Here is a 17,271-nt window from a genome sequence, read left to right as displayed (position 1 = left end):
GTCTAGGTTAGCCTATACTACTCTGGCATTTGCCTTACTATGATCTTTTTTGTATTGTACATATCGTATGCCTTCTTGTTTTTGCCTGTCCTTTTCTTTCATTGTACATACTGTATGTATTGCCTATAAGTTCTGTCCATGCTAAGCTGTAACCTGCTATAATGTGACCAGACACCTCTGCGTTCGGTGCGCTATATAAATCCATAAAACAAGCAAACATGGCCTTCATTTTGAGAAGGGTGCTGGTTGGATGACAAAGTAATAGGTCAGTTGCAACCAAAAAGTTCAGAACCTGTTATCCTATCCACCTATCGGAGGAAAGCAAAGACAGTCCTCGCACCTCATGAGAAAGTCTAAAAATCCTGTGTAAACCCATCTGCGTCAACAGGGAAGACCGGTATGCCTTGTCCAGAAGTGAGGTTATTTTTGTTGAGGGCTCAATGTGTACTTGGAAATGGACATACAGAGTTCCTGTTTTGTGAAGGAAACAGTCTAGTAGCGGATGGAGGCAAGAGCTGTAGAAGCCTAGCAATCGGCTGTTCAAGGGTGATGCGAGGAAGAGGTGCTCTAGACTGATTGGGGATTACACAAAGGAAACCATATTGGATCTGTGTTTGTGAGAACTGAAATCAGTGGTTTCCATCATCAGCCAGGAACTGGGAGCCACTTGAAACTCCATCCTAGGAGCCGGGAGAGCTAGAAAGATGTGACATATTTTGAAAACAGAAATGTGCTGCAAGACGATTGAGACTTGGTGAGTTAAGACTTCCAACAAAGAAACATTTCAAGTAGAGTGACTTGCATTATGGCAATCTGAGTCTAGTGCCTCTGAAGTGACTACAATGACATTAAAGTAACACACGTGCATTGTTGAAGCAGTAGTTCCCTGCGGCATACGTAAGCAATTAGACTGTTGAAATAGGGATAGGTTGCAAGATCCAAGCACTGCAAGTTGGGAAAGAAAGTCCTAACACTGAGGTAGTTGTTATGACACCACAGAAAAAGTATTTGCTATATCAAGGAGACCTACTGGGATTCAGTGGTTCCTTGAATACTCTGTGGAGACTGCTGCAATTACAGACTGTGTAACAGTGTCAAGCAAATGAATACAGGGAGACCAGCTGGGACTTGTTAGGACTTTGGATCCCTGAAAACCATATCAACTGGTTTGAGACTAAAAAAGTAGGAACACAAAACTTTGCATGACTGTCATATTTGTGCAGTTCTATCATGGTAGCTTAAAACTGTTTTTAAAAAAGTAGTTTGTAACCCAAATGTTTCTAATACCCCTTGTATGTGTATTTATCTAGCTAAGTGGAATTCTAGAGTAGGAAATGAGTGATGGTTTAATACATTCAAAGGTTGTAGGAAAGAACAAAACCTTCCTAGGCAAAAAACTACTGTCAAGGGCTTGCTAAAGGTGGATGGATTTTTGCATCTGGGAAACATGTAGTCGAGATTTAAATTGTTTAATGTACTTTAAACCTCCAGAGATTAAGTACTTGCAATTACATAGTTGAGCTCAAATTTGTGACTGAGAGCAAACCGTTGGGATTCTATAGTCACTATTCTCTCACTTTTGTATTTGAGTATTGCCCATTGTGGTAAATACATTTTTGTTTTTTTACAGCGCCTTTGACATTGGAGAAGGAGTACCAATGGCTTCTCACGCTGGAAGCTTTGCAAGCGTCAGCGTCCAAGTATTTGAGTCGGCTACAGGAGCTTCGAGAAGGTGAGTGTACTATAGACTGTGCTTAGAAGTTGGGGCTCAGCTAGTAATGCATTTTCTAGTTCTATTCTAGGTTCACGAAAGCTATGAACCGGTGCTGGTTGCTCTCCTATTTAAGCCACTGAGCTCAGTGACTGGAATGCAAGCCAACATCCACTTGATTGTACATTGTGTTGGTGAAGGAGCATCATACCACTGTACAGAATAGCAGATCACAAAGGTGCTCTAACACATGGTAATTGTATGTCAGGAAGTTGTGATGTTCCCCTACAAATATCATGTGCAGTAGAACATAAGAGGGAAATTGCACTTTTAATAACAAATTTCCATTGAGAAGAGGAAATGGGTTTACCCATCTTTTCAGTGTAAACCAGGAAATTATTCTGATAATACACTGTTTCACTATGTCTAGGAATGAGTCCGTTTTATTTAGACACTTGGGTGGGCTTCAACTTCACAGCAAAGAGATGAAAGCAAGTACTAGAATATGGGTTGTGCCCTTCGTGTTTTAAGGTTTATACATAGGCTAGTGGTTTGGGATGAGGGGGACATGCTACACATTTCCACATAATTCAAGTGAAGTTTGGTGTCTTTCCAATGACACATTCAGAGACTTGTTGCAATGCAGCAGTGGATAATCCCCCCACCTTTTTATTAGGATTATTTATTTAACCTTTCTTTCAACTGGAAAGCTGCTTTCACCAAGAGGTTTTGCGTAATGTTAGCGTAATGCCTTTTTCAAGCATAGTGTTTTCATACCAATGTTTTTATTCTTTCTAATCTGTCCAAATAAGTCTGGGACGTAAGAAGAGCAAAGATAGAAGAGTAATAAAATATTAGTCATTGTGATTGCCATCCTTCACAACTCCTACCATGCCTTCCCCTCCAGCATAAGTTATAGTCACAATGTCTGTGGTTGCCAAAAAATCCTGTGGAACAGCCACTCCAGATGTTTGTTGATTTTGTAAAGGTGTGCGCTCATGCGTTGGAGGTTCTAAATGCTTTTGAAAAGCTATACGATTTTATTTTATGATAGTTTTACTGTCTGACTACTTCGGAAGCAGTATCCCCGACAAGATGTGGCAGTAAAGCCATCGATTACGCATACCTGGATTCCCTTATGGGGAATATTTCATCTCTCGTATTTTGAATTGAAGGCAGTGTCTATAAGACCTTCTGGAATCATAGTCTTTTGACTCAATAGAATGTTTTTTTATTTTGCTTTGTAATCTTTTTCTAAATATTTCTTCAAACTGTATTGTCCCCACATTTGATGGCGTTATAGCTCTTTTGTCTAGGTAAAGCTTTCCATTAGCTTGGATGACTTCAACCCACCTCCTGCCACCCCACCAGAACTTAGCACCTATATCAGACTTGCACTGCAGGCCTCCAGACAAGTCATACATTGGGAAAGTTGGCTGCCACAGCAGAGTTCTGATGGGCTGTGTGGACTAATACAATTCAAATAGACTTGACAAATATTTCTTATTGAAAAGGTGCAGAAGTGTTGATGGAATATATTATTGTTTACCTTTAATCCTACTTCCTGTATCCTTTACCCATAGCATGGTGTAAAGGTATGCCAGAGGACTGCCACATGTTCCACCAGGTTGGGACAAAACCAGTCCTCTCCAATATGAGCAGCAAGTACATCCTTCCCCATATGGGTTGGATTGTGCAGTTGTGTCAGTGCTGTGTGTAATGATGGTGGCATCACCACCTTTCCTGTATTTTCTTGCCGCCATAGGGCATCTGTCGATTACATGGGACATCCCCTTCTCAACCATAATGCCTTATCTTCCTTAGCCGCAGCTCCCTGCACCTCCACAATTTGTGTTACTAATAGTGTGTTATATCCCCCCTTCAACACCATTGTTTGTATATGGTTACCTGCCTTGGATGGGGCGTACATCTCTCAGGTGTCACAAAAATATGCATCGAGTTTTGCTTCCGCGTCTGCTGCCTTGTTGCCCCTTGAGGTGGCATCCTCCCCCTCGTGTGGGCCTGGCATTTCGCTATCGCTATGGGCAGTGGTAGTTGGAGCGCTTCTATCAGTCTGACCAATAGGAGCGCATGCTGCACTGGTAGCACGTCGGAAGCACCTCCTTAGCCAGGGAGACAGCCCAGAATGCACTGTAGACATCACGTAGGCTGAGTCTGAATATATTGTCACTTCCTGGTTCTTGCTTCGCTCCAGCGCCAGTATTAGAGCTGCTAGCTTGGCAGCTTGTGCTCAGAAATGTGACTGTAAGCGTGTGCTTACTATCGCCTCACTTGTTGTTTCACTCACCTGGTCGTAGTGTAGAAAGCGTGGGGTCTCTCAGGAGCACAGAGATATGTGCTTCAAACCAGAGAAAAAGGTATCCACTGAGTGAGTTATACAATCCAATGTACACCTTTTAAGCTGTCGTAAGTGCTATGTGACACACCTCCTAACAAACATCAAATGAGGAGTGAAGAAGCGGTATGGTGTTAGAAACCTGACAGTGTCTCCCTGATTAGTCTCCAGGGATCTGTCATCCAGGTGCCCAGGACACGGTCATCGCTATTGGATCCAGTTCCTGGTGTTGGACCAATGAGGGAGGATAGTCTGGATGGGGGCTCCTCGTGGAGTGGAAGTGGGACACCGATGGGTGAGACGTGGTGTCACCCTTCTTATAACACCTTTTCCCCCATCCTACCCCTATACCCCCCCTTTTCCTACTCTTAACCCTTTCGCACATCACGAAAGACAATGGACAAACACCAGAGCCGTTTACCTGAAGTGTCCCAACACACCAGTCAGGCAATTGACCAGAATCACACACCTGACTGCCCTTTCCCTTCCCTTCAGGGATAAAAGGTGGAGCACGAGAGCACCATACGAGCAAGGCAGACTGCACAAAGAGACAGCTATCCAGGCACAGCAGTTCAAGAGGAGGAGAAAGACAGCGCAAACCGAGAGGGTGACAAGGAGAGAAGCAATCTTGCCCTTTTCGACCAAGGCCCGTGAGACCTCAGCGGAAGGAATTGTGAGAGTGTGTTGCAGCAGATGTCAATGGTACATGCTGATAAGCAGGACAGATGGAGATGCCTGCTACCAGCCTTGACTCCCGATACGAAAAAGCCAGGCAGTTCATCAAAGCCGGTGAGTCTAGAGGAGGACTGATAAAGAAACCGAACTGTGTTGAACAAAAAACAGCTGATTGCAGAATGTGCAAAGAACTGTTGATGTAAAAGGTGAAAGCCAGCTGCAGATGAGCCAGGCACCACATGGGGGCTCACTCGATAAAACTCGGGGCGATTACCCGATTGTTGAAACTATTATTACCGGAAGGCCTTGGGAAAGGCGAGAAGAGGGTCAAAGTGGTCAGTCTTTCACCGGTAGATGATTGTGAATAAGGGAAGTGAATCCCACATCATAAGAAAGTAGAAGGAACTGTGAGATTGCCTAGTGTGAACCCGAAGGAAGGATGCCGATGGAAAGGGGCAAAGTCTAAAGTCCCAAGGAACAGTGTGTTAACAAGAGTGAACCCGACAGAAGGTTGTCCACCTTGAACTGTTTAAAAAGACATTACGATTTGTGAAAACAGAATCCAAGGGTGAAAAAGCATCACCCAATGTACAAGCAGAAAGGAACCTTTGTTATTTTTAATGCATCAGGCCCTCGAGGCAAGAGACTATTTATTGAAAAGAGACGTATCCATCGAAGAACCTAATAGCTGGAAACGAGACTGCTAGCTCGTGCTGAGAAAACTCAAGCATGTGCTGTGCTCCAAGGTCCCGCCTTGTCCTGTGCTCAAAACGTGGGGAAGGGAGACCATGATTACCGCATCCTGACTTATTATTTGTAAACGCTTCTTCATTTCTTATGAGCCCTATCCCACGCACTTGTATTTAGCGTAAGGATTGGCAATAGGTTTTTCTTAGTATAGGCCTTTTGATTTGACAAGACGCCACTAGGACTGCCTTATTTTTGATTTGATGGTCGTAGCTTGCTCCCATCTTAGGTTTATGTTTAGACTAGGCATTTTTCCACCCGACCTATACAGTTTTTAATAAACTGAATAAACACCCTTGAACTGTGATCACTTGTCTATTCTTGATACCATGCCTTCCTTACTATGGGCAATAAGGGAAATGCTGTAATACATGAGGCTCCCAGTATATACACAAACATATTCTATAAGACAATTAAAGAACTTTGGGCTCACCCTCTAGACCTGCACTCCAGCGTTGTACCTAGTCTCAGGAAATCAATCCGCAGTCAATCAATTGAGGCAGTATTTCAATAACAGAGTAATAATAATAGAGTAACCCAACCTCTAACAATAATTACCTACTTGGAATTGACTTGCGAACCAATTAACAGGTTCCTGGCTTCAGCGGTATGAAACCGTAGCGTGAACGCTGCAGCGTCTTCATTACAATGCTTTTGTATTTCGTGGTCATGACATCACGCTCAGTACGCTACATGTTGATGTGGATGGGCACACTGTGTGCTTTCTCTGTTTGATGAGGGGCAAAGTCCTTGGCTGTCGCATGGTAACTGCTGTCTCGCACAGCCTTCTCCTCCGTACCAGACTAAGAGCATCTGAGTAGTAACAGGGAAAGGCACAGAGCACCCCTGAAGGTGCTGGACAGTTCCCAACACTTGTCCTGTCCTCTTTTAGCTCCAAAAATGCTGTAACAGGATGTCTTTCTCCTGTGGTCTAATCTATGGTTGATGACCCGTCAATATAAAGCACTTCTCTTCCCTCAAGCGCGTTCTCTTTTACCTTTGGGATGTCGTCATAGTTTTCTATGTTCGTGGCACAGTCTTGTACGTAGTCGTCCTCCTCTATGGGCTCAGCGACGAATGTCACCACGTTCACAAGTTGGCACCTCACTACTTTGATAGCTGGATTTTATAGTATCACCTCATATCCAGAAGCCCTTTGTGTTGTCAGTGTACCTTTTGGGCGCCCTACTATTGCGAAGAGACCATGCTCAACAAAAACAGTGGTGCTGCATCCCATGGTAATACTTTTCGATTTCTCCACTGCAAATGCAGCAGAAGCTAGTGCCTGCTCGCATGAGTAGTGTCCTCATAACTGGGTCTAGTTTCCCGCTGTAATAAGCAAATGATTTGTGACCCACAGTTGTTTTTTGCATCAATACTGCAGTCATTATTACTCTTTTGGAGTGTGAGAATAAGTGAAATTTGTCTTGGTAGTTTGGGATCCCTAACAGTAGAGCTGTGCATATTCCTATTTTCAGCTCTTCTGTCCATTGCAAGGTACCATCCCATCTTTGTGCTTCTTTCAGTGCGCTCAACAAAGGTCTGGTGTATGTGCTATAGTCAAACATGCAGTAATTACAGAGGCCTAAAATTGCTGCATTTGTCTTAAGGTTGCGGGTTGTGGTGTCTTTTGAATTGTCTCTGCCCGTTCTGATGTCAATTTACATCCCTCTGTGATATTAGTTGCCCAATATATAATACTTCTTCCTGGCAATATTGTAGTTTGGCCCTGTCGACCTTGTACTCTTTTTCTGCTAGTCCAGTCTCCATATGTACAGAGTTATTTCTACATTGTGCTTCGGTTTTGCTGCAAATTAAGATGTCGTCTAAAGTATGTATAGCAACACTTTCTGACTGTACATTTCCCAAATCCATCTGGAGGACCCTGTTGAACATGGAAGGGGACTTGCAGTACCCTTGTGGAAGACGAGTATGTTTCCATTTCTCGTGTCTACATAGAATGAGGTCAAATCTTGTGAATCTGAATGCAGTGGTATAGAGAAGAAGGCATTCTTCAAGTCTATACCGTGAAGTGGGTAGCTTCCGTTGGAATGCTACACAAAATGGTCGCTGGATTCGGAAACTAAAGGAAACTCTGCCCGGACAATATGGTTTAAAGGGCGTAAGTCCTGTATAAAATGCAACAACCCTCCTGTTGCCTTTTTCACAGCGTACACCGCCGTGTTACACAGTGACACTGGTATCAAAGTGCCTTGCTTTACTAGTGCCGCAATTGTCTCATAAATCCTCTCGTCTGCCTCTCTCGATAAAAGGTATTGCCTTGCTGTTGGTAGAATTGCTCCTGGCTTAGTTTTATTTTGACACCACATATTCCCTTCAAAAGCCCCACGTCATAGGGACTTGTGGTCCATAGGACACTGGGGACCTTGGCCAAGTCCTCCTCGAGAAATGACGGTGGTGCTTGAAGCACCATCACCATTCTCTGCGGTACTTCTCTGTAGTGTATCTTCACCCACTTCGTGATCTGAGCGGTTGTCTTTAAACCATTCTTCGTCAGTGACGGTAGTCAGCCTGTGCCCTTCCACCCACTGCAATCACTGTCCTCCATGCTCGTCCATAGTCATCTGTCCCGTGCAATGTTATCCTGTCTTACCCACTATTACTGCCTCTAGCTCTTGAGTGATCACCGTCCCCTCCTGCTCCTCTAATGGTAGATCAGGTCTGAATATCTACTCATTTGGAATGCGCCAGCGCTTTCCCTGGATCCCCGGGAGCAATACTATTATTACTTCAGCTCCACATCGGAATGACTCTTTATCTTCTGGCACCCCTCTCTGTTCCATAAGTCTGTAGTAGGCTTGAATAATTTCCCTCGCGTTAAGGAGCTGAATCCCCAGTGTGGAACACACTATCCCTTGGTCAGTGAATGAGAAGGGCATGTTGAGTTTGTTCATAATGTCTCTGCCCATTATGTTTACTGTTGACTGTCAGGAATACAATAATGGTAAAGCAAAGTCATGCTCCCTTATAGAAAGTTTAAGATTGTCTGTAAAAGGAACCAAAGCCGTCTCTCCAGAAAGTCCCTGCGCATTCATGGCTTCGCCAGACATTGGATACCTTCCCTCCCTGATACAGGACCTAGTCGCGTCTGTGTCAACGAGAAAGGAAAAAGTCTTGTCAACTATCGTCACCCCTATACTGGTTCGGGGTGTAATTGATAGGATGGAACATATCGGGTCTGTCTGTGCAAGCATAAATCATGCATATTCCCCCCAGCAGGGTTAAATGACACCAAACTGACCTCTCAGCTCGATTGGGGCCTGAAGTGTGAACCTTCCCCCCATTCTGTTGCATCCCCCCTCTGTTTCTACACACCTTGGAAATGTGTCCTATATATCCACACATCCAACACTGGGGTGGTTCCCTCACTGGCTTTTGATACCCTCCTGAAAATCCCTTTGGCCTTGTTGTATTGGGTGCCCGTAGCCTTGGCCCCTCTGTGGCTCCCCTCTTCCTCTGAACCCATGATGCGCATCTCCCCGCCCAATGAAACCTCCCCCCTGTGGGTGTTGGTCTGTGCTGCACATGCAGAGCGCTTTTTCCTTCTGTTCTTGTCGGCATTGCCCCTTGCATTGCATACTAGGACATCTTCTGCACTAACTTTGCCTCTTCTTTCTTCCTTTCCTCATTCTTTTTTCTCACCACTTCTTGCATTAGCCTACACTAGTCCTCTGGCCATCCTGTCCCGTGGCCGACTTCCTGCTGTCTCTGTTCTGGAAATACCATATATGCAAAGCATTTATGTGGGCTCCAGCTTGAAGTTACCAAACAAAGTGGAGGTGTGTGCATTTTGGACGGATTTGGGGGATGGAACAGTGTTATCCCAGACCACATTCGAGCCAGGAGAAGTATGTTGCTTGGCCGATATGGAGCAAGACACTGTCCATGATTGGACAGCCCTTGCCATTTTGAATGGTACAGGTCCTTACCATTAGTGGGGTGGGGCAGCCTCCAGTCCGAATTTGGGATAAAAGGAGAAATGCTCCAGCAGTTCCCCAGATTGTTGACTGAAGACCTTGAAGAACATGAGCATTGTGCCAAAGACTGCTTCTGAAGATGACCAGAATTGCCTCGCGCCAAGTCCCAGTGAAGTGCTGCCTCTTGCAATGACACAAGACTCTTGGCTGTGCTTCAACCCTTGTACTGGTGGAAACAACCAGTCTGGACCCTGCAATGAGAAGACTGCTGCCAGAAGCCTTTGGTAGGGTCCCAGAACCATCCTGTGGGCTGACCAGCTTTGTTTGAGGAATCTCCAGTGCATTAGTCGCCATCCTGAGTTGCAGTTCGGGACTACGCAGACCAATTGTCTGCAACTATCTTGCATGAAGAGAAGCCATCCTGCAGCAGTGTCTTATTCACTGTCACAAGTGTCGTCTGTTGCCCCCTAATTGCGGTCAAATGTGCTGCTGCATGTGTGTTGTAAGTGGTGCAGGGGAGAGGGGGGGGTCTCCTCTCATCATGATACCTGCTGTGGCTGCTGATCTGAGGTGCCTGGGCAGTCTTGCTTTGGTTGAAGACCTCTAGAACTGTCTCGCCGGTGTGCGCCACTGTGGCCTAGCCAGTGTAAATCCCGAAGCCGAAACAAGCCACTGCACCCACAGCTTCTATACCCCCCTTGCAACCAGCCCAACAACAAAAGAGGAACCATTGATTCCGAGTTACCATGAGATGGACACCCAGGAAAATGTTCATGGCACAAGCTTCCATAGCTGTTTTCCTGACCCTCCTGCCCAACATATGGGTTGTATCAACGCCAGTTCTGCTCCCTAACTCTTCTTTGCCTGGCTGTGGTGATTTGAGCTCTGTCTAAGGACACCCCACAGAACCCCTAGTTTCGTGGAATTAGAAAGGTACCCCTAAGCTGCTTTTACTTGCCTTCAATTCTATTTGGTCTGGAACCTTTACTTAATGTTCTATTGTGCCTGTCTGTGGTGATGTAGCTGGTGATGTCGTGTGGAATGTTTGTGTGTGGATGATAGAATCTTCTTAGTGAGTATTCTATTCAGTGACAGTTACAGGTGGCTGGCCCTGGGTGATGGGAGCCGGTGTTTGTCTATACTAATGTCCTTTATGTCTTCATGTGGAACTATAACTGATTAAGCCGGAAATAAACTTACATGAAGTGAACTTAAAGAGCTTGGAACCTGCATTTTAACACTTAATACTTAGTCTATGACTTTCCCACTCCTTGCATTAGTACCTACCTGTGAGATTGACTCTTTAAGAGGAACTGTGTCTACTTACATGGTACTGAAGGACTAATTAAGTTATACAGGCCTTATACATACAAGGCTGAGTATATTCTTTTGATTCCATGGCACTGTTTTACTGCCTACATTGGTACTTATTTACATTAACTTGCACTATTGCTACTGTTTTAAATGTAATGTATAGGTGATCTCCCTTTGAGGTCAACAATTGTGTATATATGCATTTATAGAGTGATTTGGAAATAGAGGCATACGTTTTTTTCCCCCTGTTTAGAGATTTAAAGGCTTAAAACATTGCGTGATTTATTTGAGTGCTCTGTTAAGTTAACGGTACTACTTTACCACCCCTTTACTTCCCAAAGTCTGCCTTATTGCTCAGTCTCTGCTTACCTTGATATTTTGGCTAGACCCAAGTATCAATTACTCTGTTCACCAGCTAGGGTGGCCTTTCTGAAACCTTCCAATGGGATGATTCTGAAAATCCATCTTAAGAGCTGTATTAATACCACCCTTGGTTATAAGCCCCGCTCAACCTTGCTTGGTGCCTTCTGCTAAGCACCATAAGACATAGTTCTCACCTGAAGTAGTGTTCAAAGGATTTTTGAGGGCTTTTAAAAGGAAGTGGAGACTAATGTGTTGCCCAAAAAGCAAAAGAGTTTTACTGTGGGCAAACAAGAATTTTAATTTGTGTCCTACGAATCATCCAACAAAAATCTTCTATGTGGGGTTACGCAGTAAATTGCTAACCCATGGGCTGCTATTTCAAACCTTCCTCCATCCCGGGTGGTGGTGTTCTCATTTTTTTCACCATTCACCATCAAAGTGCTGACCCTGAAGCAACACATTTTCCTAGACTCAGCTGGCACGTTTCCCTCACCTATTATAGCTAATATTTGCTCTTCAACTCCAGAATTATGGACAACTCTGGCTCCTTCCTTTTGTTCCTACTTTTAAAGCCTTTCTTAATTCCAATAATTGTGCTTCACTGAGTTAATGAGAGCCATATTGACACGTTTTGAAAATAAAAAATGCTTACCATTTCAGTTCAAACAAACTTTGCCTTAGAAAGATCTTCGAATGGGTGCAACTGTGTCAGTCTTTTGCTGAGACCAGCCGCTGCTTGCTGCTCTCAATGGTGAGGTGGAGCACTGAGAGGCGAGAAATAGAAACTGTCACTTCACTTAGGCACTCGGAGCCAGTCACCGTGTTCACAATGCAGTCAATATGGGTAGTTATTAACTGTATCCTGAGCCCTTTGATTGTCTCTCGAGTGATTAGTAAAGGAAACCTTGTACTTTGCTGGTAGTTAATGAATTCGGCACTCGGCTGATATTTTGTCTAAATGATCCCCGCTCCATATCGCCCTTCTCCCCAGGTGTAACGCTGCATGTGTGGCATGGTCCTGGGAATGCTGCCAGCATCACAAGTTCAGAGCAGGTGGACTGGTTCATTCTGGGTAAAGGAAGCCACAGTGGCAATGAGTCCCTGTTCAGGAAACATCTTGTTTATTCCAGTTTGAAGGAACTGAAGGAGATGGAGGCAGAGAAGAAACGACTTTGCCATCTGCAACAACAACTCCACATACAGAAGGTAACTTGGATCACTGTGTGTTTGTGTTCAGCTTTCTCAGTGCCTTCAAATAAGACTGTTGCTTGTATGTCCGCTTTAGGATTTGCGGTATGAGGCATTTGGAGTGATTGTTTAATCTGCTGCCTTGATGCAAATATCGTAGTCTAAAGTAGAACGACAGTCCATTGTGTTAATGTTATTCAAAAACAAAATTTAAATAATTCATAGGTAGGAATCCGGAAGAAGGTGAAAAAGCATCTTGACACTGTAGGCCTTAATTTTACAAATACTAGACATTCAAAGATTTCACCGTTTTTTTTCTTGTTTTTTATTGCAAAAATGATTGAGTAAAATGTGTTGCATCCTTAGGAACCTGCACTTAAATAGAATTTCAGGGTGTATGTTTATATAGCCCTTCATGCCCCTTTCCTCCTGCTTCTAAGTGCTAAATGAATAGGGGTTACTATTACGTCAGGTAATTGAGCAACACTGCGCAGATCCCTTGGATGGGACAGGAGCCTGAGCGAAGTGAGGGATCATGGCTTTTAACCACCAGTATTGCCCTGGGGCTTCAAGCAATATAGCTGGTAGCACCAGGCCTCTGTGCTTGGTGCTAGTCACATCCCACTTACTTGAAGACTGACTTGCATTCTGTGATGGCCCTGGAGCAGACATGCGTGAGTGGCCTGCAGATTGTCGTCCATTGTTATTGGTGATGGGGCGGGCAGGTCATGATGCATAAAGGACGAGGGGGTGGCGGCTCTGATGCGGTCTAAGAACAGAGTGGGAAGAGGTGGGCTAGTGAAGGCAGGGAGGGAGTTGGAAGAGGGTAGCAACTGTCACTGTGGCTAAACCATGGGCACCCAGATTGGAGACCACGATACATGGCTTCACTGTCTATTATTGCCTGGAAGCCCTATGTGTTCAGCATTACACATTCGACACTGGGCTAATGGTAATTGATGTATCGACCTCGGAAGGATGAGTGACTGGGCCCGCCCTGCAATGTGCAGACTAACCCCATGTGAGCGGCCAGCAATTAATTTGTGAGCTCTCCTTCCAGGCAAGCAACCCTTCCATGTCACTGACTTTTTATTTTATCCCAGCTATGGTTCCATCCTATATGTACTACTATCTGGGCTACCCGCCGTTGCCCGTATCCTGATCGAGTGGTGTCTCATGTTCCCTGGAGAATGTTGCTCTTGTCGTCAAGTCTTGCTTCAATTTGCTCTGGCATCTCATTTGCCCTGGAGAAAGTAGCTCTTGTCCTCTAGTCGGCAAGTTGTGCTGCTGTTTGTTGTTGTGTTTTAGAAGAACTTGATATTGATTTTCGCTTTGCATCAGATGGAGCTTTTCCAAGTGATGTTGGATTTTTGTGTGGCATGTTTCAGTCACTTAATGGCTTCAGCATATTAGGGAAAATGTCCAAGAAAGGTTGATTTATTGTGCTCTCTCCTCGTGAATGAATTTACGTAAACTGTAACCTTGCCATTCCCATATTTGGAGTGGCGTGGTAAAAAAAGGTTTTTAATATTTTTTTGAATTCCCTTTAAAACTGCTTTAATAAACTATTACGAACTGTATACAGTAGTAATTCATTTTAAACGAATAACCAACATATCGAACATTTTGCTTCAGACATTTTTCGTCATTTTGCCTCCTTCTAGTGCCTACTTTAGTGAATCGGGGTGAGCATCAGTAAATTAGGGTGTCTACGGAGTACGTTTTTTGCATCCAAACATAGACTACAATCTTGCCCCAGACAAAGGAGGAATCTATGCAAAATGTGGTAGCAGCGAGTACAACAGTGTGGAATGAGAGAATGTAGTCCTTTTTATGGGAAGCCATTTCACGCAGAGCTGCTTGCTTAGTTCTACCTCCTGTAACTACATCTCGCGTTTCCACAGTGGCTCTCCACGCTACGGAAAAATATCATATTCTTCTTAACAATGCTGAAATCTTCAAACGTAGAAATCAATATCAAACCAACAATATTGAAAGAAAATTGATGTTTATACAATGTCTTGCTTTGATTTCTTCATGTGAACAATAAACAAGTTTGCTAGCACACATTACCAATTGGATTGGGTAAAATAGCATAAGTGGGATTGAAACGTAGTTTCTCATTACACATCCCGAGAGATGAAAGACAGAGATTGGTCCTGGGTTCATCTCTCTCGGTAGGACGTGTTCTGCTATTTTAGTCTAATGTAAGTTCTACAAGTATAAAAGGCTGGCGTTTGGCCCTTGTTTCATGTTCAAAGTAATAAAGGTCTACAAGTCATTTCAAATCATTCAGCGGGATACAAGTCTTCGAACTATGTTATCGAAGAAAATAACGCAAGAACAGACATGTTTTTACTTTATTTTTTTTTTACAGTTTAAATATTTTGTTTGATACATACTTTGCCTTATGTCCACTTCTTTAAAACAGACAATTAAAAAACAACACAAAGCTCATCTTTTGACAGTCATGTCCTATAAATGATGGCGTATAATGACCATCACTTTCTGAGTAAAAGCTGGGAATAAGTCGCTGTTCCCTTCAGTAGAAACTTAAAAGCTGATTATAGGTCAGGCAGCTGTAAACGGCCACTATTTTTTTTTAATTCCTAGCAAATGCTTCCTACTAGAAGATGGAGCGTTCAGTGTAGCTAAACAATAAGGTGATGGCCGGAGGTACCCCACTATAGTAGGGTCAGTTGGCAGGCTGAAAAACGATAGGCTGCGGGGGGTTGCCCAGACGAATGGCAGTAGTTATGATTGCTTCAAAACCTTCCAGCCAGCATCCTTCAGTCATTAAAATTGACAATTTAGTATAACAATTTCTTCGCTGTCAACACAATAAAGGAAGCCCTCTATCTGCACAGGGCTTCAGATAAGATTTTGAAGTGTGTTTTTGTTGCTCCCTATATTTTGAAGTTGGAAGCTATGGGCCTGATTTACAAATATGTTTTCAATAGGACGTTCTCATGTTAAAACATTTTTGTAAATCGGTCCCTGTATTTTTCTTTTTTTTGGCATTTGTATTTAGGGGATTCATTAACTTTCCCCAATGTTGCCATTTTGTTGGGAGTAAAAATATATTTTAACTCTATAGCAGAGTTATTTTTGTAATCTATAGTTATTTGCATGTAGTAATTAAATTATGCATTTGTACCATAAAGGTCCTCTTCAGATATGACAGTTATAATATTAGATCCACGTCCTGTGGCATTGTTCTGCATTTTTCTGCCGTTACCACCAATCAAAACATATCTGTGAAGCTGTGTGTGTGGAAGCGGGGGCAGGCTCCTAGGTGTCTGTTGTTGCATTTTTTTGTCCCAAGTATTTAAACTCTTATTTTATTGTTTGTTGTGTGTATTTCTACTTTAAGGAGCGGAAGTGTTAGGTATGACGCTTATCTGTAGGGCTTTCCTCTATAGGTATAGATTTCCATGTGCTTATGACTTGTGGTATTTTTACATGCCGCCCTCGTACAACATGACATACATTCCCTACTGGTGGATAGCTGCCATTTCTGCCCACTCCAGTGCTTGCCATCTACGCTTGTAATGTTGTAATATCATCTGGCACATGATTCTCTATACAATAATAGTTTACCTGGAGTCTCCGAAAGCATTCTCCTAATCGTTTCTTTTTTCACCATCACCAAAAGGCAAACCAACTCCACATCTCCACAGAATGGCGTTAGCCATACCAAACTTGATGCATTATCTAATGGCCTGTGATCTGGTGTGTTTAGGTCCCTTGAGGAAGTCTGACTGTTGGGACGGGGTGACCCAGAAGACCAGGTGCCCCTACACACTCATGACAAAGGCTCTAGAGGGGTTATACACAGGAATACCCTGGCTCCCAGTCTATTCCCAGCCTAACAACCATCACCAGGTGCAGAATCCATAGTTGGCCCAATATGAGGCTCTCCGAGACCTTAAGGAGGAACTCTCTCTCTCAACTCAACTGGCTTCCCTTCCTCTCACAACTGAAATTTCAATTCCTCTGCCTTGTCTACAAAACTCTCCATGACCTGCCCCCCCACACCTTTCTTCCCTCCTTTTTTTATTCACCATCCCGCTCTCTCCGCTCAGCAGACCTCTACCTCCTCACTGTACCTCTAGCCCCATGTGCCTCCTCACGCTTCCGCTCCTTCCAACTCTTGGTCCACCTACACTGGAACTCCCTCTCGCTCTCCATCCGCGCCACCCCCACCTACTCATCCTTCCACTCCTCCCTGAAAGCCCTTCTTCACTCCCCCCTGACTCCCCTTCCATACCCCTTCCCCCTCTTCTGACCCCCCACTCCCCTCCCTCAGGACCCAAATTCGCCACTGATACCACTTATGACCATTGAGGGCACCAGATCACTCCCCCTTCCCTTCCACTCCCCCTTCCTCCCACTCCCAGACCACAATACAGATTCTGGAACCCCCTTCACCTTCCCCCACTCTCCCCCTCCTCCTTGTAAATTATTCTACATGTTGTTCTAATGACTTGTCTCATGTTTGTAAATATGCTTCTCTCACTCTTGTACCAGTTGTTATATTGTAAGCGCTTTGGCTTAAAGCGCTATATAAATTCAATAAACATAAACATAGATCACCAAGTGCCCTGTCACCATGCAGGGAGAGAAGTTGAACAAGCACCCTGTAGAAAGAAAGCAGGCAGGGAGTGGCCAGGGGTCGAGCAGGCCATTACTGGCAGCAACCCTGCCACTGAATGAAAAGATAATTTACAGCTGGCATACCCATAACTCTGGCTTGTTCAAGTTGGGCCTGAGAAATCCTTTTCCACATGTAACCCTTGAGCTATTACTGACCTGAACAAATGGATGTAACCCTTGAGCTATTACTGACCTCAACAAATGGTTGGCTGAAAGGAAACCCCAGGCGGTGGGTCTTGCTCTTACAGACACCTATTATCCGGCGCCAATGACATTTGTGGGCACCAAGGCAGACCGGAATGATAAACACTCTCCCTGCGTCT

The 17,271-nt window shown here is 44.1% G+C and overlaps 1 protein-coding gene across 3 annotated transcripts in view; it reads left to right on the top strand.

Moving 5' to 3' along the window:
• Positions 1-17,271, top strand: part of TEDC2 (tubulin epsilon and delta complex 2) — a 202,938-nt gene that overhangs the window by 172,785 nt on the left and 12,882 nt on the right. For all 3 annotated transcript variants that reach the window (XM_069646927.1, XM_069646928.1, XM_069646926.1), the window contains 2 exons: positions 1,631-1,732; positions 12,096-12,310. In XM_069646927.1, the coding sequence (XP_069503028.1) occupies positions 1,631-1,732; positions 12,096-12,310 (317 nt within the window). The remainder of the gene's footprint in view (positions 1-1,630; positions 1,733-12,095; positions 12,311-17,271) is intronic.

This window comes from Ambystoma mexicanum, chromosome 2q, assembly GCF_040938575.1.
Source record: "Ambystoma mexicanum isolate Mex_15411 chromosome 2q, UKY_AmexF1_1, whole genome shotgun sequence".
NCBI classification, from domain to species: domain Eukaryota; kingdom Metazoa; phylum Chordata; class Amphibia; order Caudata; family Ambystomatidae; genus Ambystoma; species Ambystoma mexicanum.
The sequence above is the reverse complement of the archived record's forward strand: the minus strand, read 5'-3'. Positions and strand labels throughout refer to the sequence as shown.